This window comes from Gallinula chloropus (assembly GCF_964237585.1).
Source record: "Gallinula chloropus genome assembly, chromosome: 2".
NCBI lineage: Eukaryota > Metazoa > Chordata > Aves > Gruiformes > Rallidae > Gallinula > Gallinula chloropus.
In genome coordinates this window covers 112,578,234-112,599,662 of record NC_140086.1, presented here as the reverse complement: position 1 = coordinate 112,599,662, position 21,429 = coordinate 112,578,234, and the positions used below count along the sequence as shown (strand labels likewise).

At 44.0% G+C, this 21,429-nt stretch overlaps 1 protein-coding gene across 1 annotated transcript; it reads left to right on the top strand.

Annotated features, from left to right (window-relative positions):
• Positions 1–402: 402 nt before the first annotated feature.
• MATCAP2 (microtubule associated tyrosine carboxypeptidase 2) lies at positions 403–20,406 on the top strand. The gene is made up of 6 exons (XM_084279967.1): positions 403–835; positions 10,602–10,745; positions 12,587–12,719; positions 14,067–14,372; positions 15,467–15,564; positions 20,163–20,406. The coding sequence occupies exons 1-6, from the start codon at positions 518–520 to the stop codon at positions 20,322–20,324; spliced, it is 1,161 nt and encodes a 386-aa protein (XP_084136093.1). The 5' UTR covers positions 403–517; the 3' UTR covers positions 20,325–20,406.
• Positions 20,407–21,429: the final 1,023 nt, after the last annotated feature.

The following is a 21,429-nucleotide window of genomic DNA, read 5'->3' as shown; positions in this document are numbered from 1 at the left end:
GTCTAGAATTCAAGATTAACAGGGTGTGAGTGCAGTTAAGACAACTCCTGTATTTAATTTATGCTGCAGTTTTGAGTCTTTAAGATTAGTATTGCTGTATGAAACAACCAAATCCATCCTCAATTGTTTTTTTTTTTTTTTCCTCCCCTATGCAGAAAAGCTTCACTGGCCTAAGACAGAGCTTGCCAGAAAATCAGTCCTGAGTCCAGAACAACACAAGCTGAACATCAATAATGAAAACAACCCCCAGAACCCGCCTTCTGGGATCCTTAAGGACACTTTCACAACAGGAACCAGTAGCTACAATGTCCTCCTGCAGAGCAAAGAGAAGAAGCACCACGCTCAAAAGCAGTCGTCGGCTCACCACAGGAAACACAGAAAACCCACGAAGTGTTCTGCCACCTCCCGAAGCCACGAGCACCGCAAAGTCAAAGTCCCGCTGCCCTTGCTCAGCAGCGGGTGGTACCGCCCAGACAGACAGCCCCCCGTCATCGTCACCACCCCAGTGTCGACCAGCATGAAGTTTGCTAGCGGTGTTCCAGTTGCAGGGAGCAGCACGGGACTGCCAGCCCGACCCAGGAGTAGAACTAAGAGGCACTCGAATCTAACAAAGCCGAAGCAATCCCAGTCCCCAAAAAGCCGTGGAAAAGGCGGAGATGTCTCAGGCCAAAAACTCTGCTTGCTGACTGCAATCAAGCCTTCCAACGTGGAGAAGGAGAAGGTGAAGTTCTTCAAGTCAGATTTCACATACAACCCTCAATTTGAATATGAAAACCCTGCTCTGCCAAACGTGTTAGCTAAGCACAGCCATGCATCTGACCGATTTCTTAAGCAGGTATGGTAGCTTCCTCCCCCCCCCTTTTTCACTGATTATTTTCTCCTACATCTGTTAAGGTGGTATTTGGCAAGTTATTTCTCTTTATCATCCTCCCCTGCTGTTTGAAAAAAAAATGCATCAAAGGTGAGAATACAACAGCAGAACTGAAAGAAAATGTTTCTGATTAAAAAACTGAAAGCCTTCCTAATATTTCCAGGATTCTATAGAATAAAAGCACAATTCCTTATAAATTGTATTTCATGTAAAGCCATTTAAGGCAAGAAAGCATTTTAGGCAAGAAAGCATTTTAGGCAATACAAGCAGAGTCCCGTATGGGACAAATACAATGCCTAAAAAGGCTTTACTAAGCAGAGGAATAAAAGCAATGTAGAAATCCTGCCAATCCTCTTGGTGACACAAGCAATGGGAGGAGATAACAATTGCTTAAGGTCATGGTTTCTGGATAAGCATATGTTGATGTTCCTAGTTTTAATCAACTTTGAAAGGATATTTACATGTACAATAGACTCAATCAAGCAGCAGACAAATTCCATTCCAGAGAAACCCCCCTTTTTTTTTTCCTTCCCTCATAATACACAGGCACACTGGCAACATACCTGCAGTTATTCCCATTCTAACTACCCTGGCTTCAAGTTTACAAAACCCAACCAAACAAAAACCCAAGAATAACAAAACCTTTGCTTTCAACTTTGACCTGAGTGACAAAAACCAGCGCTTATTTATATGATACCAGAAACCATCCTCTTCCTGCTTTCACAACTTTAAAATTGCTTAGAAAAATCTGCCTCTCTGACAGCTTTTATAGAGGAGTCTATGTTTCAGGTGATACTTAACTTGGGAAAAGATGCTGCCATTCCACAAGTTTCACTTGTGATACTTGTATTTCACTTAAAACTACCTTAAATTCCAGATGAAATGGATACATGAGTTAAAGTACCATGCTTTTAATAACTGACCCTTGGCTTGTGAAGGGTCTGACTTTTTATTTGTTATTCAAATCCAATAATGCACATAAGTTTTGTTACCCATTAAGTCATTATACTGTAAAGTTTGGTCTGCACTTTAATATTAAAAACACCTGGATATTTAAAAAACTTCAGTAGCTGGGGTTTCATGAAGAATATTTTTTCCCTTTATAAGAACAGAGAACAGCTGTTCTGTTCTTGAAATCAGCTTCTGTACTTCTAAACAACCAACTAAATCATAATGGCAACAGATAAAACTACTCAACTAGAGCCTCTTAGTAAGTTTTCCTTTATAGTAATGGTAGCAACATTAATCATAGATTACAGCAAATCATCAATAACTAATTTGCCAAGATTAATTTAATACAAATTACCCCTTTCAGTATGAGGTAGCACAGCCTTAATGATCATTTTATGCATGATAATTTCATGGAGCAGGCTTGTCATTAATTTCCACTTCTTGTAATAAAAAAACAACACCCAAATATTAATGTTTTATGAAAAATTAATATTTTAGTAATGATTGATTTCAATATTATTTGTATTTGTAACTCTACCTTTTTCCCTTTACATGTAAGGCCTTTATCTTCCCATGCTTTGTGACAACTTTATAAAAAAATGTAGAATCACAGAATATCCTCAGCTGGAAGGGACCCATGGGGATCATTGGGTCCAACTCCTGGCTCCACACAGGACCAGCCAAGTCAGAGCATGTGACTATGGGCATTGTCCAGACGCTTCTTGAACTCAGTCAAGCTGAATGCTGTAACCCCTTCCCTGGGAAGCCTGTTCCAGGGCCCAGCCATGCTCTCAGTAAAGAGCCTCTCCCTAATATCCAACCTAAACCTCATACAGTTCCCTTGGGTTCTATCACTAGTCACCAAAGCGAGGAGATGGGCACCTGCCCCTTTGCTCCCCTCATCGGGAAGCTGTAGACCACAATGAGGTCTCCCCTCAACCTCCTTCTCTCCAGGCTCAACAAAGCAAAAGTACTTCAGTGTCTCCTCATAAGTCTTCTGCTCCAGACCCTTCACCATCCTCACTGCCATCCTCTGGACACTCTCCAATAGTTGTGTGTCCCTCTCATGCTGTGGCGCCCAAAACTGCACACGGTGCTGAAGGTGAGGCCGCACCAGCGCAGTGTAGAGCAGGAGGATTTAACGTTCAGTGAAGTGGGATATTTCTGAAACTTGCTAAGAAGGACGTAAATTGTTTTGTAAGATTTAGTTTACGTTACAGAAGTTCTTAACAGGGAAAGCATGTCTTCAAAGTTCAGCTCTTAAAAACACTGAACAATATTTTGTGCTTCCTATAAACAACCAAAAAAAAAAAAAAGCAGCAGCTTTCACCCAACTCCAACCCCAGCAGGTGGCACTCCCTCCTTTTTAACTACCAGTAGCTTCAGAAAATTTCATCTCCATGCAAATTTGAATTTCATTTCATGCAAATTTACTGTCCAGAAAAAGCAGCATTGATCAAAGTTTTAATCAGACAGTACTGAATGAGCACTGGCTTTTCCTCAGTGCTATCTCCTCTGACGACTCCTCCCTCCGCCCTACCCCCAACGCAGATTTTATTTGTCAGAAGAAACATGTAGGTATCTTACAGGAAGCATTACGCTCAGGAAAGATCGTTTCAGTTGCAAAAAGAGCTGGCAGTAAAAATGCAGCTGTGTTTAGTCATCCTTTTTTTCCTGCAACAAGGATAAATTCTATTTTGTCTTTTGAAACATTTTTGGCTGTCATTTGTTGCTGCATTTATTTCAGGAAGCTTTGCTTTCTGTGAACAGAAACTTACACTTGCTCGGTCTTCCAGGACTAATCTCTCTGTAAAACCAGCTTTTTACTGACAGGACTCACCAGTTTCATAGGGAGCTTTTAGGATGCTTCAGTGAAATGAGCTCAAAACCTGACATTTTGGAATTTTAGAGGATTTTGAATAATTTCAAAAATATTTTTACCCACAGTTGTGCATAGCCTGCTAGGACACTAAAACAGGTTGTGTTTTCATAATGCCCTTTCTACATGTCTGTGGAATCAGTTAATACAGCATTACTGCAACATATTTGAAAAGTGAATCACAGCCTGCCTCTTTTTTTTAAGGCAAAGAACACTAAAGAATTTGTAAACCATCACCACAGCAACGGGGAACACACAGGCCCATGAGCACCCACTTCACCCCCAGGCCCTTAGTCAGAGCAAAGACTTTAAACCTTAGGCACAGCCCCACACCTTTATCAATTGCCTTTTCACAGGCAGAGAGTAAACATTTTAAAGTTATTAATAAATTCGAAAAAGTGTCCTTAACATCTCTCTTCTCATACTGTGCTCTGTTTATTTATACTTTATCTTGTTTTCTTCATAATAAGGTTATTACATGAGTCACACAATATGTGCTTGGAGGGAAGAGAACTGGAGAACCAAAAATAGTATGTGGACTTGCAGCTTTTCTCACTGATTGGCACATCTAATATTACAGAAATTAATTATCTTGCTGTGCTTCAAGGTCAGTGCAGCAAGCATGTGCTCTCACTGCTATGAAAGTTTTCTTACTAGCACTCCTCCTAGCTCAGACTACCTGTCCTTCATTGTTAAGCTTTGTTGTTTCTGCAAAGATTCTCGAGGTGGCAATATTTAGCTAGAAGTAATTGTCCCCTGTGTTTGCAGAGCAGATGACTTAACAGCTGCAATTTGCTGAACCAGTATCAGCAGGGAGGTTACAAGTTCAAGCAACCCGTGTGTTAAGACCTATTCCTTTGAACCATACTCGAAGACAGGAAATCTATTTTTATACACAGAAGAGTTTAAAATAACCCCAAACAACACCATCATTTTGTTGAGTAGCTAATCCCCACCCTGAAAGAGTCGTGTGTCCTTTTCCCTTGTGCTCATAAAAATATACCAGCTTCGAGTTAACAAACAAGTCAGTTGTGCTACCTTATAAGTATTTGTGTCCTGCGCCTTGTAAGTAAATAACTTAAGAAGTCTAGAGTTAGCAAGCTTATCAGATGCTGGAAGAAATAGCTAGGTGGAGGTAGAAGGCTAAACAACGTGATATTCAATGGTCCCTTGCAATATCCAGGTGATACCACACCTTAGACACATTGAAGATTCAATAACACATCACAGTTAAATGCTCTTCACAGCCAGTAAAACCCCTCATCCTCCACTAGTAACAAATTCCTTCCTAAACAAAAATTTATAGATAAGATGTGTTAATATGTAACACAAAACATACCTTCAAAGCAGCATATGTTCTCTGTGTCATATACAAACTTCTCTCTTACGCTAGAAGAGACTGCGGATCACTTCTGGTAATGCTTCACAAGGAGCATCAATTTATTTCATAACACAGTCTCATGCAAAACATATGAGTATTAATTTCCAATTTTTTACAAGGCATTTGTAAAAATTTTCATAATAAATACTACTACTAGCTGTACATTATTTAAACATTCTCCTTATCACACTAAGAACAAGCACACAAAAGAAAAATCACTGTAAGCACTGAATAAAATTCAAAATGCTACAACCTGCATAGACTAGCCTCAAAAATCCACTCTTACCTCTCTCCCTTCTTCCCGTTTGACCCAAAAAGGAGGGCAGCCACTGTTTTATAACTTAATCAAACTAACAAGCTCCACTTGGTACAGCTTAGCATTACCTGAGGGGGAAGCAGGGAAGCTGCATCCCCTACTTGGTGAGAAAAGGGATGGTCCTACAAGCCTTGTCTGTCTCAGATCTCACAGAGACTGCTACCCTTTTGTAGCAGAGCTGCTTCTGAATGTAGGATGAACTGACTGAACACAGGGGTCTGACTCTGAGGTCACTGAGCCCATTTTCTAACTTGGTTGCTCTCAAACAGTTCACAAGCATGTCTTGTCAGTACATGTATCTCAAATCACTCTCAAGTAACTAAGCTGGGTTGCTGCATGCAGGTGACTCAGGAGGCAGAGACCTACCCGACTGTTAATAATTTGTTTAAAGAAGCCACCACCTCCTAGACCTGTCAGTTAAACAGAACCTTGTCTTGCTCTTGTTGGTGCTTCTGTGTTGTTACTTTCTTGAGCATCACCAGAGCTTGCTGTGCAAGGGGACTTGTCTTGGGACCACTGCTTCTTTTGTTCCTTTTTGGTAGCAAGAAGAGGGATTAAACCAGACCTTCTAAACAACAATTGAAAAACCAGGAGTTACTACTCCTAGCCAGTAACCTCACACAGCCACATAGTGCTTCTTTCATATTTTCACCTGTTGCTGAGGATTTTACAGTTTGGTGTTAGGAACTGTGACAGTATCAGTACCTTGCTTTCTGCTGGCCCAGAGGCTGGAAAATAACCTCAGAGTTGGATGCTGGAATCTTGATTTTGCCCTTTACCAGCAAGTTCTTGCAACGCCTGACTTTGAGTCACCTCAGAGTCAGGTGGAGAAGCCCAAGTGAGGGGCTCCATTCAGTGCCCCTGGGATACAGAAAAGCCCCAAGGTTTTTTCCTTCAGTTGGGGTGGTTGTGGCAAGAAGTGTCAAAACACTGGGGAATGGGGCCCATCTCAGTGGTGGGGCAATCTGCCGCTTCCTAGAGATTTGTGCAGTGGTAGGATGTGTGTGTGTGTGTGTGAGAGAGAGAGTGACAGCTCTCCCTGTTGTTTCAGTGCTTCCAAAGTCACGCCTGCCTGCTTGGAAAGAATTATCAATTCTGATTTGCTTGAGAGAGAGTCAAGGGGGGAGGTGACAGTGGTGAGCAGTTAGTAATTTCCTAGCCAAGAAAATATGTAGTGGCCTTTTTCCCACTTCTGCTGGGAACCCCACAGCCGCATGATCCTTTGGCTATGGGCGAGTGCTGCCTGAGAGAGGTGCTGATTTGCCTACATCAATACCATGCCTGGGGCCTACCAACTATTCAGCTTAATGGATGGACCTCTACCAAAATTTGAGCCAATATCCTGGTCTTGTTTGCTTTAGTATTAGGGAGAGGTAGCCAGAATACTAGATGCTTTCTGAAAGCTGCCTTAAAAACCCTTAAAAAGGAAAGGATCAAATCCTGGTGGATTTGAAAATAACATTAATCTCTGCATCAGTTAATGCAGTAAATAACTTTTAGAGCATTTAAAGCCAAACCTTTGCACCCACAAGATCTGCAGTGTTTTAAATGTCATTATTGAAGACTTCTGAAGGGAATTGTCATTCTGTGTAACCATAAGTTTGAACACAGAAAGACCTATCTCAGAAAGTAAAGGTTCAGGGGACAACATATAGCATAGCTGCTATTGTGGTTCTCTGGCAAGCCATGTTGTATCTTAATTCTTTGTCTCACTCTGGGCTTTTTTACAAAATGCTATTAATAATAATTACTTTTTTTTTTCTCCCCAGAATGTATTACTGAGAGATAGAATTGGCCACAGGAAGAGATGGGGAGAAAAGGAAGAGGTTCAGGAGAGAAAATGTAGTGCTGCTGGGCAGCAAGTCTCTTTAGGAATGGAAATCACTGATGCATATTCATAGAAACTTAAGCCTCCAAGAATTTAAGTGGGTACTTAGTGTGTTTTATCTAAGAGACTTAATTGAAATTTAATATCAACAAATTGCGAAGACATTTCATGCCAGAAGGTTAATTCAGAAACTATTTCAGAGTGAGCAAATAAAATTAATTAATTGTTCCGAGAAACCAGATACACCAAACAACTGGTAGGTAACATAAGCATCTTGAGGATCTGACACCCAGCAAAGGAAACCAAAGAACTGTTATCATAAATTACTCAGACTGCTGGCTGAGAATAAACTTCCTGGGGCAGGAATTTTTAGGTTGCTTCTTTAACCAAGAATATTTTGTAAGGCAGGGAAATGCCTCAGAATTTGCAGACACTGAGAAACTTATTAAAAAGCCAATGTTTGGAAAGTTAAAAATTCATATATAATTTTTGAAAGAGGAAAAAAAATCTTCTGGGAAAATATATTCAAGTAGTACATTTTACTCTCATTTGCTCTTTACATCTAGCCCTTGATTCTAATTTTGCTAGGAGCAATTGTTGTCAGTCCCCAGAAACATTAGGCCTTGAGTGAAGGATTCATTTATTCCTGCTTTTGGTACTTAGGCACCAACTTTGCTTCATTTATCTGGGGTAATTTTAAAATGACAAGTGATATTAAGACTCAACGGATCACAAGGAAAAAAACCGTCTTGTTGACTGACATGGGAAGACCTCTCTAATCTTTTCTTATCATCTTTTAGAATCATAGAATAGTCTGGGTTGGAAAGGACCCCAAGGATCATAGAGTTCCAACCCCCTGCCACAGGCCAGGCCACCAGCCTCCAGACCTGGATCTACACAAGGTTGCCCAGGGCCCCATCCAACCTGGCCTGGAACACCTCTAGGGATGGGGTGTCCACCACCTCTCTGGGCAGCCCATTCCAGCACCTCACCACTCCCTCTGTAAAGCATTTCCCCCTAATATCTAATCTAAACCTTCCCCCCTTTAGCTTTAGTCCATTCCCCCTTGTCCTGCCATTGTCCACCCTTTTAAAAAGTTGATTCCTCTCCTGTTTGTATGTTCCCTTCAGGTACTGGAAGGCTGCAATGAGGTCCACCCCGCAGCCTTCTCTAGGCTGAACAAGCTCCCTCAGTCTCTTTTAGGCCCTGCCACACCTATGTATCCACACAAGACCTAATATATGGAGTAGTTACTGGGATCCAAAATCCCATTTGCCTTGTTAGATCTCCAACACAAATGTGTAGTTGTCCTTACTCATATCTCCATGCAATAGGCTAATGGGCCTAAGTGTAAAAATAAAAGTGCTGAACCTCTGTTAAGTATCTACAGTAGGTGGGTAGACAGAATGATGCCAGAGCCACCCATTTTGCACCAGGTGAGGGCGAGTCCTCTATTTCTGATACATTTGTCTCAAAAAACCCATGATTGGCTTTTAAACTGCAGAAGGATGTCACAGATTTCCTGCAGCAGCCCCATCGCTTCTTGTCTTTTGGAGCAGAGGGATTTATTCTCTCTGCAAACCACCGAGCCAGGGGCCTGTTGATCCTGCTGGGAGTTACCCGTTTTGGTGCTGAGGGAGGCTGCGTAACACAGAAGATGGAGCCGTACTGCAGCAGGGACAGGCTAAGCCAAATTTTTTTGTGGTGGCTGAAGGGGTGGCACAGCATTCCTGTACTTACCATACCTCTCTTCAGATATGCTGATGCCCGATCTTATAAAGGAAACATGGAGGGAAAAAAACTAAATGATAACGTGTTCCTCATTGGTGCCTTTCTTCATGACATTGGCTTCTTCCTGCTTGCTTCAGCAAATGCAGGGGCACAGCTGCCCAAAGGGGCCAGATCCTGGGAACCAGCCACATATCACCGGGCCCCCAGTGGGTCCAGTGCAAGTCCCTGTCAAGGCCGAAACTCCTGCTGGAGTTACCATGGCGGCTAGGGAGTTTTGGCCACACAGGAGGAGGCAAGAGGAGACAGGGTTCATGTCACGACCCTAGGTGGCTTTATGGTGAGCCTGGCATTTTGGAGAAGTTTCTTGAAGACCGTATCACAGTGCTGATGGGCCATGGCTGAGGAAAATGTGGTATAACTCTGAGAATACCCACAGGGTGATGTTTGCAACAGATTTCTGTTTATACTTTGTTTTCCAATTCACTGTTAATGGTCTCCAACATATGTCTCTTCTCTCATGTAAATAAAACTTTACTGTGGAGACTCAGGTGCAGCAGGAATAAAGATTACAGCAGTGAGATACAGTAGGAAGATTCTTTTCTCCCAGATTGCATAACCCCCCAAAACAAGTTTCCTTTAGGCTAATGCTTTTTTAAAATCTTTGTCCTAAGGTAGTAAATTATGCTGCTTTCTTCATTTTTGAAAAATAAATGCAGATCTGACCACAACACCCTTCAAAATTAACAAGAAGTATTAGAGGCAGAGAAAGAAAAAACAAGTGTAGGTGTTCAGGTAACTGATATTTCTCTCATCAAGGAGCTCCAGGACTTTAATCTGTAGAATCACAGAATGGTTTGGGTTGGAAGGGACCACAAAGATATCTAGTTGAAACCCCCAGCCATAAGCAGGGACACCCTCCACTACACCAGGCTGCCCAAAGCCCCATCCAACCTGGCCTTGAACACTACCAGGGAGGGGGCAACCACAGCTTCTCTGGGAAACCTGTGCCAGGGCCTCACCACCCTCATCCTTATATTTAATCTAAATCTGCCCTCTTTCAGTTTAAATTAATTACCCCTTGTCCTGTAACTACAAGCCTTTGAAAACAGTCCCTCTCCAACTTTTCTGTAGGTCCCTTCAGGTACTGGAAGGCTGCAGTAAGGTCTCCCTGGAGCCTTCTCTTCTCCAGGCTGAAGAAGCTCAACTCTTGCAGCCTGTCTTCATAGGAGAGATGCTCCAGCCCTCTGGTCATCTTCATGGCCCTCCTCTGGACTCACTCCAACAGGTCCATGCCCTTTTTATATTGGGGGCTCCAGAGCTGGATGTAGTGCTCCAAGAGAAAATGAGATAAAAAGAAACATGCTGACAACTTAAACTGTTAATGTCCTCATGACCTGTTAAGTCTGATTTACAAGGCAGTTGTACAACATTCCCAAAATTAAAGAGCAAACAGGTATTATTTCACTTGACTGATAACCATCTTTGTCATACTGATGTGTGTGGGTCCAAACTGAGTTGATCAGAATCTTTTTTTCAGTACTTTGGGCATTGATGTATGTCAGAGATTGATTACAGAGTATGTCAGCCTGAATCTACAGGGTCTTACTGCTGCCTTCATGTGTGCTGTGCTTTTGTGTTGTGCAGTCCATTAACATTATGGAGCGGACGCTGCAGAAGTATGGAAGCTATGAAAAATTTGAACAGGCCACTGGAGGCAGCTTGCTGACCAAAAGTCGCATCTGGAATCACGTCAGGAAATACATGGTGAAAGAAGGCTGCCTTGGTGAGGTAAGTGACATGTTGGATCAGGGAAGGAACATTTAAATTGATCTTAGAAATGACACATGGGTTGCCCTGAGATACCATTCAAGAGGCCTTTCTTCCAAATCAACAAGAATATTCCTTACATCATATTTTTCCCATGGCTGTGCCTTGTCTGATTTTTGAACAATTGAAATTGTGCACATTCCTTGTGAATGCTTGAGCCATCTCTTTGAGCCTGTTTCCTGGTTCATATATGCTCGTTCTTAAATTCACCACTTTTGGGAGAACAACACCCTTCCTTCCCTCCATTTTCTCAGCTACTTGGAGACTAGCACATTGCCATTTATTCATCAGTTCTGCCACCCGTTCTCTTGGATCAAATAATTTATACCAAAGGAAAGAGAGTTAAGAAAAGGCCAAGAAAAATAAGCAGCAGGCCAAGAGACAGATTTATGAGAAGCAGCACAAATGAAAGTGAGATAAGTGAATAAAACTGTCTGAAAGATGTTGACATGTTGAGTTGGTTTGAGTGCTGGTTTTTCTTTACTTTAACCATCACATTTTTGAGAGTTCTATGCAAAAAACCCCCATTTCCTATATTCAGGATTTGGAAAGTCCAGTATGACTGAGTCACACTGAATTGCTTGGAAGCGTCAGGTGAAATTGAATGTATAAAAAGGGAATTATTATTAAGAATTATTCCAAATGAAAACACCAGCTGACACAGTCCAAGGTTTGGCTGAGATTGCTGGCAGTGGGCGAGAAGCATCTGGATTGGGTGATTAATAGACAAAAATTAGTTTTCTAGAAACTGGGTTTAATTGTAAACATTATAAATATTGTAAATATTATTAGGGGAAACTGATAAACTCCTCACACCCAAAAGGGAGACTATAATGTGACACTGATGCCAGATTGTCCCTGACTTTCTAGGAGTGAGGTTATAAAACTACAGTTTAGAGCAAGAAGAAAAAAAAACCCATGATTTTTGTCTTTCTCTGTCATGGGAACAGTATCCTACAACCTCAGCAAACATCCCATGTCCTTCTTAATGAAATACTCTACTTTTTCTGCAAAAACATGGTTAATGCTTTATGCTTAGTATGGTTTAAAATGCTGTGAAAATGCTTTCCACTGTAAGAGGCATTAATAAAGCAAAGCGGCACCCAGGCCTTAAATGCTTTAGGATTTACATATCTTTTCCTGCATCATCAATAGGATTTTTATGGTACCGTCATGTTAACACCTTTGATCCCTGGGGACTTTTTTGTTAACTTTGATGATGATGATAATAATAGTATTAATAATAATAATAATAATAATAATAATAGTACTCATAATAATGATTATAAAGTCTCTCTTGTAAATACACTCCTTTGCACTCTTCTGAGCAGTACTATGGGGAATTCCTTTAGATATGAGGAGGGAAAGGTACTTAATCTTCAACAAGAGTTCCCCTCTCCCTCTCAGTCACTTGTTTAAAAAGTCTTTTTAAACTCAAATAACAAAATATATCAATATGCATTAACTTCCTTCTCTGGCAGTTTTTGTTATGATTACTAATTTTCTAGAAGAAACCAGGAGAACAAAAACTTTATTCCTGTATAAAAGTAACCAAAACAATACCAGTATTTTAGTAGTATTTCAAGTCTGCATCACGTTATCAGGAAACAAAGTACACAGTGCTCACCCTTCTCATTGATGTGGCTTTAGAATTGCAACTAAAAGAGTTTCAGAGAGTTAAGTGTGTGTGTATGTAGATATATATATGCAACTGGTAGGTATAGTACTGAGGGGGCCAAAGGAAGAAGCAGGAACAGGAGTGAGAAGGCGGCTCTTTGCTACCTGAACTCTCTCATCCTTAGATCGTGGTCCATCTCACGGAGGACCTGCTTTCTCGAGCCTCAATGACAGTGGTGAATGGCCGCCCCACACTCACTATCAACATCTCCACTGCGCGAGAGCACTGGCTGGAAGGGATGCTGAGACATGAGATCGGTATGAGCATGGATGACATCAGTTCTTTGGGGAAAGGGGAGTACTTGCATGCATTCTTACTTCTCTTGCAATGATGGGCCAGGGGCTGTACGTACACAGAAAGGCGGGGACGTCCCTGTCTAAAGAACTGTAGTTGTGCTAAAAGGAGGGAGAAACCTATCTGGGAAGGAGAAACCTCTTTAGCACTGTACCACTCAGTAGAAGGGAGATAATCAGTTTGAGGATTACAGATCCACAGAATTTTCACAGATTCACAGAATTTTAGGGGTTGGAAGGGACCTCCAGAGATCGAGTCCAACCCCCCTGCCAGAGCAGGCTCCCTAGGACAGGTCACACAGATTACTAGAGATCACATAAATTATCATTTTAGGTCAGATCAGGAGCGAGCTTTTGAAGTGAGTCTACAACCTAAGTCCCACTTTCTGCACTGGGATTCACATGCCAAAGGAATCTTGGAGCAGGCAAAGTATAATCCTTCCAGATGATGCTAGCCCAGAGGCTAAGCTTCAGGGCATGCCTTCTGTGCTGTCACTGCTCGGGGATGTTTTGCTCATGAGAGCAACTTAGAACTTACCAGAAGTAAAAAAAAAGAGAGAGTGCCACCGTTCCCCCTCAGCACCAACCGCTTTACTTCACAAATCCGCCTCCGTTACGCTGCGCTGCTCGCCAGTGTGGGCGTGCTTTAGGTGTGAGGCGCTTACCCACTGAAGTGTAAACCTGTGTGAGGCTGCCTTGGTTTTGCATTACACGAGGTAGGCTCGGTCCTGTGGAAAACTTCTCAGATCCCTTCAGTGACGGTTTCTGAGTTAAGCACATCGAACCGCGGTGAACTGAGCTACCACCTGGGTTTCAGCTGGAGAACATGCCCTGCGATTGCCTTCAACCACTGTCCCTCACACCACAGGGGGACATCGCCTCTTCCAAGGCTGCAACAGCTCCGCTCTGTTCAGTCACCTTCCAGAGGCAGCGTTTCTGCCTCCTTACTTTGATCCTCCTCCCTTCTGCCCGCGATGATGCCTACCTAGCCTATGCTAGAGGCATTCAGCACGTAGGACACTTAGGAAAACTTCTTATTGTGCATTTGGGAACTCAAGTCCCCGCTGAGGTTGGTATCCCTTTGGCATTTTTGGGAATCCTACTGTCAGTCTGCAGGTGAACAACTGTATCAGGGGTGTGTCTACCTCAGACAAAAATTCCCTGTTGTCGACAAGGCTGAAGCCAGCACTTTTCCCGGTGCCCAGTCCTGCCAGTTCAGAGTTCTGAAATGGGCATCTCTTCCCATCCTTTTATAGTTTTTTCTAATCATTATATGCTGTTGTTCCAAGTCCCATATTCCTTTCTTTTCAGGAACACACTATTTTCGTGGTTTTAACAACAACAGCCAGCCTTGGTGCAACTGGAACGGCCGTAGGAAACATGGGTTAAAACCCATCAACCCTACGGAAGAGGGGCTAGCGAGCATCCACAGCGTCCTGTTCCGCAAAGACCCTTTTCTTTGGAGAGCTGCCCTGCTCTACTACACGGTGTATCAGGCCAGCCAGATGTCCTTCAGCCAGCTTTTCCAGGATGTGGGGAAATTTGTCAAGGACCCCAACACCAGGTGGGATTACTGTGTTCGAGCCAAGAGAGGGTGGACCGACACATCACAGCCAGGTGGGTTCCCCGTTTCTCTTCTCTGTTTTCGTGCTTCAGGGAGGTTTTCAAAACATGGACAGAGCTCCTTCACCATGCCACACTATAAAACCTTTGCAAAAGAGGAGAAAGGGGACTCTGCACTTTCTGAAGCAGGGCAGCAGGGGTTCTGCTGTTGAAAGCAAGGCTGAAGATACACAGCTGTGCGATTTTCAAACTGGGTCAGTGTGGTGGCTGAGAAACACAGCTGGGAGCTGAGCACCACACAGCCACTTGTTCTTTAAAAGGGAGTTGGGGAGGGGAGTCGAGGGAGGAAGGAAAGGGAAGGAGAAGAAAACCCAAGGAACCAAAAGCTCAGGGGTTGGGATAAGGATAGTTTACTGGGATAACAGAAAGATAGATACAATAATAATAACAGGATTTTGTAGCAAAATATATGAAACTGGTGAGACACAATGCAGTTTCTCACCAAACTGCACAACTCAGGCTGTATAGCTCAGAGCCGTCCCCAAACCAGACCATCCCTAAAACTGCATCCTGGAGCTGCCTACTCCTCCCCCACCAGCCCCCTTTTATGCTGAGCATGACGTAATTGCCATGGACTGCCTGCTCTGGCCAGTTCAGTTCACCTGTCCTGGCTGTGTCCCCTCCCTTCTCATTAGCAGGGAAATATGAACCACTGAAAATTCCTTGATTGCTTGGCAACAACCAGAAACATCCATGTGTTATCAGCACTGCTCCCATCCTAACTCCCAAGCACTGCATTCCATCCCCTGCTAGAAAGAAATTAACTCCATCCCTGCCGAAACCAGGACAGTCCGTAATGGATTTCTTTGTTGGAGGTGGGAATGTAAATTGCAAAATCATGGGGTTCCTACTCATGGTTTGACCTCCTTTCTTGTTTGTTACAGGAGCTGGAATGCTGCTGCATTCACCGTCTTGTGTGTTTGATTGCTTTCTCTAGCTAGGGCATTTTGCCTTCTAGTGAGCTTTTGAGAAGGTTTGGGGACATAAATAATCTATTTAAAAATAAAATGGTTCTGCTCATAATGGCTTCCAAGAAATTGCCTTGAACCAACCCTAAGAGCATGCAATGTGTCTTGACTCTCTTTTAGGCTGTTTCAATAAGGATCAGGTGTACTTGGATGGCATCCTCCGCATCCTGAGATACAGGGAGTCCATTGATTTCCATCTTCTGACAGCCCTGGGAAAGGTGAGCCGACTCTTTCTGCCCCAGTCTGGCTGTAAAGAGCTACGAGTCGCTGTGCTCGTGTTCACTTTGTTTTAGAAATCTCTCCTCTGTACAGCACCTTGTATTGCACAGTGCGAGTTACAAGTGTTTCAGGGTCCTAGAAGTTTCTACCAGCTTTTCCTCGTTCTTTATTTATCAGATTCCGATTTTATGGTCCCAGTTCTCAGATTTTCCTCTTTTTACTGGGTTCTTGCCTGGCTTGCAAGTGCCAACTGCCTTGGGAAAGTGGGACAGCTGCTAGGTAAGGTGGTGGTCCTAGCAAAAGGAAAATTTACCATTTGATGCTAATGCATCTGCTTCCACCACAAACAGGTTTTCATCTCAAATTTCTTTCACTGATGCCTCTGCTGATCTTCAAAAATCAGTGAGGTTCCCCCCCCCCCGAAGACATCATCATGTTTCTACACTCACAGAACATATTTACGTCCACTCTAACTGCCATCCCTTGTTTTGTTCTCAAAATCATGCTAAGAGGTGAGGAATCTTTGTCATACTTCCTGGACCAAATCCTTGGATTGCTGCATTTCCCAGTTCATAAAGGGAGGTGGCGTATTACAGCAGAGGGTCTTGTTCCACATTTAAGAAGCTTTGCCTCTGGTGTCTGAAACATCCATACTGGTGAGCAGAGCTATTTAGGTAACTGAACCAAGTTAGGAAGCTCCGAAAATAAAATTGCACGGTCAAATTTAAGTCCCTGCAACTTTAATCTCTGAAACTTCCTTTTGCTTTAAGCCTGCTTGACTCCACACAGCTTCTGCCTGCTAAACTGCCAAACACATACTGTTCCCATGCTGCTTTATCTCTTTCTCCCTTCAGGGAGTCTGAAGGATTGTCAAGCCACTTCAAAAAGCATAAGAAGTCATTCCTCATATAATTACAGATTCCACTGTAATCCATGGGCAAGGCAATTTAATTCCAGCAGCATTTAGAAGTGCTCAGCTTTGCCACTTCTAAAATCAAGGGGTCTTCAGGTCTACTCAAAATGTTTTTGCTGCACAGGTCTTCTGCAGTCAAACTGGAAACTTGTGTCTTAAGAGCAGCTTCTGCTCTCGGCGTCGCAGATCGGTTGAGATCTGCAGGGACCAACCCCCAAGCTTAAGCAGTGTCAGCTAGAGCAGGTTTCCCAAAGCCGTGTCCCGTTGGGATTTGAATATCTCCACTGTTGGAGACTCCACAACCTCTCTGGGCAGCCTCTTGCCTGAGCTTTACCACCCTCACGGTACAAAAGTCATTTGTACTCGGATGGGACTTGGTGGGCGCTGCTGAGAAGAGCCCAGCTTGTCGTTCCTTCCCATCAAGTGTTTATGCACACTGGTAAGATCCCCCTGAGCCTTTCCCAGAATGAACAGCCACAGCTCACTCAGCCTTTCCTTGTAGGAGAGATGCTCCAGGCCCTTAATACTCCTGGTAACCCTTCAGTGGGTCTCCACATACTTTCAGGAAATAACAGTTTCTGTGAGTGTAGAGAAGTATGACACTTGCAGTAACATCTTGCTTGTGCTTAATACGAGTTTATCACCACCCTGAAGGCCGATTTGTTTGTTTGCTTAGGGTGGCATAGGAGGAGCAGGTTGTTCCAAAAGAAGTATTAACCTCAGCTGGTGTCTCTTCCAGGCTAGAAGAAAAAGCAAGGGAATTAAACACCCCGCATTTAGTGGGAACATTTGCATTGCCTGTTGAAGATTCTCAGTGTTGTAACAAGTGAGTTCATCTTTCTCAGCATGCCTACCTTGGGCATATTCTCACTGCGAATCAGAAAAGGAAGGAATATAATAGGGAATGAAAGCAGTCTGACTGTGCTGCTGACAGCAAATCACTCTGTGCTTTAGCAGGTAGTTAACTCAGTTGTGTCACCGCTTTCTCATGCGACTGCGTTCAAGACAGCACCACGCTGAAGTTTCTGTGGCTTCTGTGCTTGTCTGAGCGCTGGAGACCTGGCTGATGGAGGCAGCTGACGCTATTTGGGGTGTAGAAGAGAGCAGCTCGTGGAAGCAGAACACAGGCGAGCCATTCCACACACCTGGAAACGCCTAAGGAAGGAGCTGGAAGCCAGAGAAAAAGTGCTTTTTACAAGGAGCTGTTTTTAAAACTGTGCAGGAAAGCCTGGACTGGGGCAGCACTGCCAAACATTCATGTGATAATAGTAAAAATAGAATGCAGATATTTGGGTGCACTTTGGTATAGCTTAATTACCAGGGCTTTTAAAAAGCAACAGAACATCACCTATCATTGTTTTCCCCAGGAACATGAGCACATTACAGAGAGCCTAAGTAAGCCTGGCTTAGTCTCAGTCTTTCTTGCTGACTAAATGATTTTAATTACACATGATAAGGAAGAGAACCTGTTGCCACAGCAGGATGAGATTGTGCCTTTGATCTCCTGGAGGTGTCAACTTTTATCAGGTTGGGGCTTTTTTAGTAATTGCAAGGACTGGGGAAATACATCCCATTCCTCAGATCACAGAGACATGCTTCTTGGCTGCAGCAGTAACAGGACTCCCTGGATAATAATAACTAACTAACTAAAAATAAATATGAGGAGGAAAGAGTCCTTTTTCTTTCCTTTGTTTTGGAGGGATGGAGGTAGAATTTCAAGCTGGGGCAACAGGGAAGGTCAGTCTTGAATTCCACTTGGTGCCATGTCTCCAGCACAGAGAGGAGATGGTGTGATTTCCTACACTCCTCTGTTCCTCCTTCTAAAGGCATCAATCAGGTGCGATGCTGCACCATCTTCAGACAGCAGTATCTCAGAATGCCTTAGGTCAGAAGGGACCTTTAAAGGCCATCTAGTCCAACCCCCTGCAGTGAACAGGGACACCTTTAACTAGCTCAGAAGTGACTCGAGTAAGCCCACATATGGGGGTATGCCCCTTTCTTTAATAAGGATGCCTCTTGGCATTGCAGCTGGGAAAGCACACGTGCCTACTCAGGTGCAAATTCATTCTCTTTGCTGACTTTCTGCTCATTACCATCAACAAGATAGGACCTGTCTCTGGCCCTGTGGATCAGGTTTAGCAATCTGGATTGCACTTTCCTCTTTCCAGAGAGACCTTCTGTGCTTCTGGCACACAGGTGAATCATTCCTGCTCGCTTTAATCTCTTCCCAACAGAAACCATCACCTGCTAAGAGTGCAGGCTGCTTCCAGGGAACCCTGGCCGCGCAGCCCTCTGCTCCTCAAGAGCAGCACGGGGTGGAAAGGTCAGAAGGAGCAGGCTCTGCTCTCGAGCCACCTGGCACAGGCCTGCAGTGAGGAAAAGGGACATGCCAGTTTGCAAGCACTGCCAGGCTGGTGGGCTTTGCCAGTACATATGCCTCTGCCTGTAGGGTGCCCAGGACACGCAGCTTGCAGACAAAGCGGGAGCCACATAGATTTCATCGTGCTGGAGAGCTGCCCAAGGAGTCCAGCTCTGTGCTTGCCGGGCAGCTGGTGTAGCTATTGCATAGCCTGAAGCTTTCACTCTTCCTGGACCATCATTCACAGCACCACAAGCTACTGTGAGCACCAGACTTGAAGGCCTAGCTCATGGCATCATAAGCCTGTGGAGAAGAATCTCAGCCCTGGAAAAAGTAGTAGCCCAGGAAAAAAAGTTTGAACATGTCACACCTACTGAATGGAAAAAAAACCTTAATGGGATGTGTAAGGGCTGCCCATGCTGCAGTTAGTTACTAGAGGTGCACTTCAGTTTAGCTTTGCATAAGCACCTTTGCTAGTGGAAAGGAAAACATCAGAGTTCAGGTCAGCTGGCTCTTTGAGAAAGAGACTCCAAGACTCACAGAAGCTCCATCCTTTCCCTCTCTGTTCCTGAAGCTGCTGTAGGTCATTCATGTTCCTGCAAGCCCCTTCACTGACTGAGTCAAAAGCAGAATTGGGAAGTATGGAAGCATTTGCTAGACTCTCCTTTTTTTTTTTTTTTAAATGCATCTCCCACCAGGGCACACAGATACTCAAAGGATTCTCACAAGCTTTTAAATCCCCCTGCTCTGAATCTTTTCGCATCTATAAGAGATAATTTAGACCCACAGCAGAGAAGTAACAGGACTGTAGCACTAAATTAACCCTTGTCATAGAATCTTAGAATGGTCAGGGATCATAGAGTTCCAACCTATGGAACGTTGGTGGCAGAGCCACAAACCTCCAGGCCTGGATCCACACAAGGTTGCCCAGGGCCCCATCCAACCTGGCCTTGAACACCTCCAGGGATAGGGCATCCACCACCTCTCTGGGCAGCCTGTTCCAGCACCTCACCACACTCTCTGTAAGAAGTTCCCCCTAATATCTAATCTAAACCTTCCCTCCTTTAGCTTTAATCCATTCCCCCTTGTCCTGACATTGTCCACCCTTTTAAAAAGTTGATTCCCCTCCTGTTTGTCTGTTCCCTTCAGGTACTGGAAGGCTGCAATGAGGTCCCCCCACAGCCTTCTCTTCTCTAGGCTAGGCAAGCCCAGCTCCCTCAGCCTCTCTTCGTAGGGGAGGTGCTCCAGTCCTCTAATCATCTTTGTGGCTCCTCTGAACCCTCTCCAACAGTTCCACATCTTTCTACATCTGTCCTTCCTTACAGATCTCGTACGAGGACGTGGATCGCCTGAAGGGATTAGCTGTGATCGAGAACATGAGGGTACCGCACTTCCTGCAAGACCATGCCCGATACATGGAGCACTTGGAAAAGATCATGGAAGTCAATGAGCTGACTGATGAGGAGCTCCAGGACCTCATCAGTTAAGAGTATCAGCCCACCATTCGCTTACTCTGCGCAACCGAGGATGTACACCTGGACTTCCCCGAGCTTGCAAAAATGGACTTCCCAGGGGTGGGGTGGGAGGGAAGGGTGGCCAGAATCCATGGAATTAAGAAAAAAAGTTCCTTTTCATTCATTTTGTGTCGTGGTTGTAAACTGACTGGGTTTTTTTTTTAAAGGGTTTGTGTGGTTTTAAAAACCTGGCTTAGGAATTCCTCTGCAGTGACCTGCCTAATCACCTGCTTTGTGGCATAGTACTTGGGACAGTCTTCTGCAAGGCATCACCTTGGCCCATCCAGGTTTAGAGGCAGAAGCAAGGAGAAAGAGGAGAGATTTCCCCCTCCCCTTAGCTGGCTTGTGATCGCCCTGTCTTTGGCCAGAGCTTTCACACGCCGCAGCGACAGGACCGCTGTAGATGATGCTACATCGCTCTCCGCGTAACTCTTTCCCATGTGGTCACTGTTGCAATGGAGAAAGAAAGCCTACGAACAAAGTGCACAGAAGCAGGTCTTTGTGCTGTAGGATCGAAGCTCTGTGAAGGGCTTGGTAGGGGGGTTGGTGGGTTTTAGTGGGAGACATGTTTTTTTTAAAAAAAAGAAAGAAAGAAAAGGGTATTGTGGTTTTAATGACTGTAAGCAGGTAGCAAAAGTTATCCCCCTCATCCCCTCAAAAAGTTACACTTCCACATCTCTGTATAAGTAGATGTTTCAAGATGCTGAATTCTGGAAAGGGTCTCCCTCCTCGGAAGATGAGCGTAGGACACCTGGGAAGTTCAACACGGCACCGTTTTGGAAGGAGGATCGGGCAGAACTGTGATTTCATGACTTGACATGCTTTAAATAAATTCAGGAAGATGGGGACATGATTCAGCACAGCAGGAATCACCCATTTCCCTGGGTCACCTGAGCCTACGAGAGGGTCAAGTCACTTTTTGGGCAGTACCTCCAAGCTTTGGCTCATGGAGCTCACTGCAGAAACAAGATGTAAATGGGAGGAAAAGATGACTCACAAGTGCCCTATTCCTGTGTTCCAGCAGAAGTGCTGCCCCCCTCTGAAGCAACCTTACCTCTGTTTTAACTGCTGGTGCTAC

Excerpts from the sequence above, each read along its gene's own strand:
- MATCAP2 (XM_084279967.1), top strand. The coding sequence starts at position 518 with ATGAAGTTTGCTAGCGGTGTTCCAGTTGCAGGGAGCAGCACGGGACTG. Across the intron at positions 836-10,601 it reads CTGACCGATTTCTTAAGCAG|TCCATTAACATTATGGAGCG; the intron begins GTATGGTAGCTT and ends TGTGTTGTGCAG. Across the intron at positions 15,565-20,162 it reads TTCTGACAGCCCTGGGAAAG|ATCTCGTACGAGGACGTGGA; the intron begins GTGAGCCGACTC and ends CCTTCCTTACAG.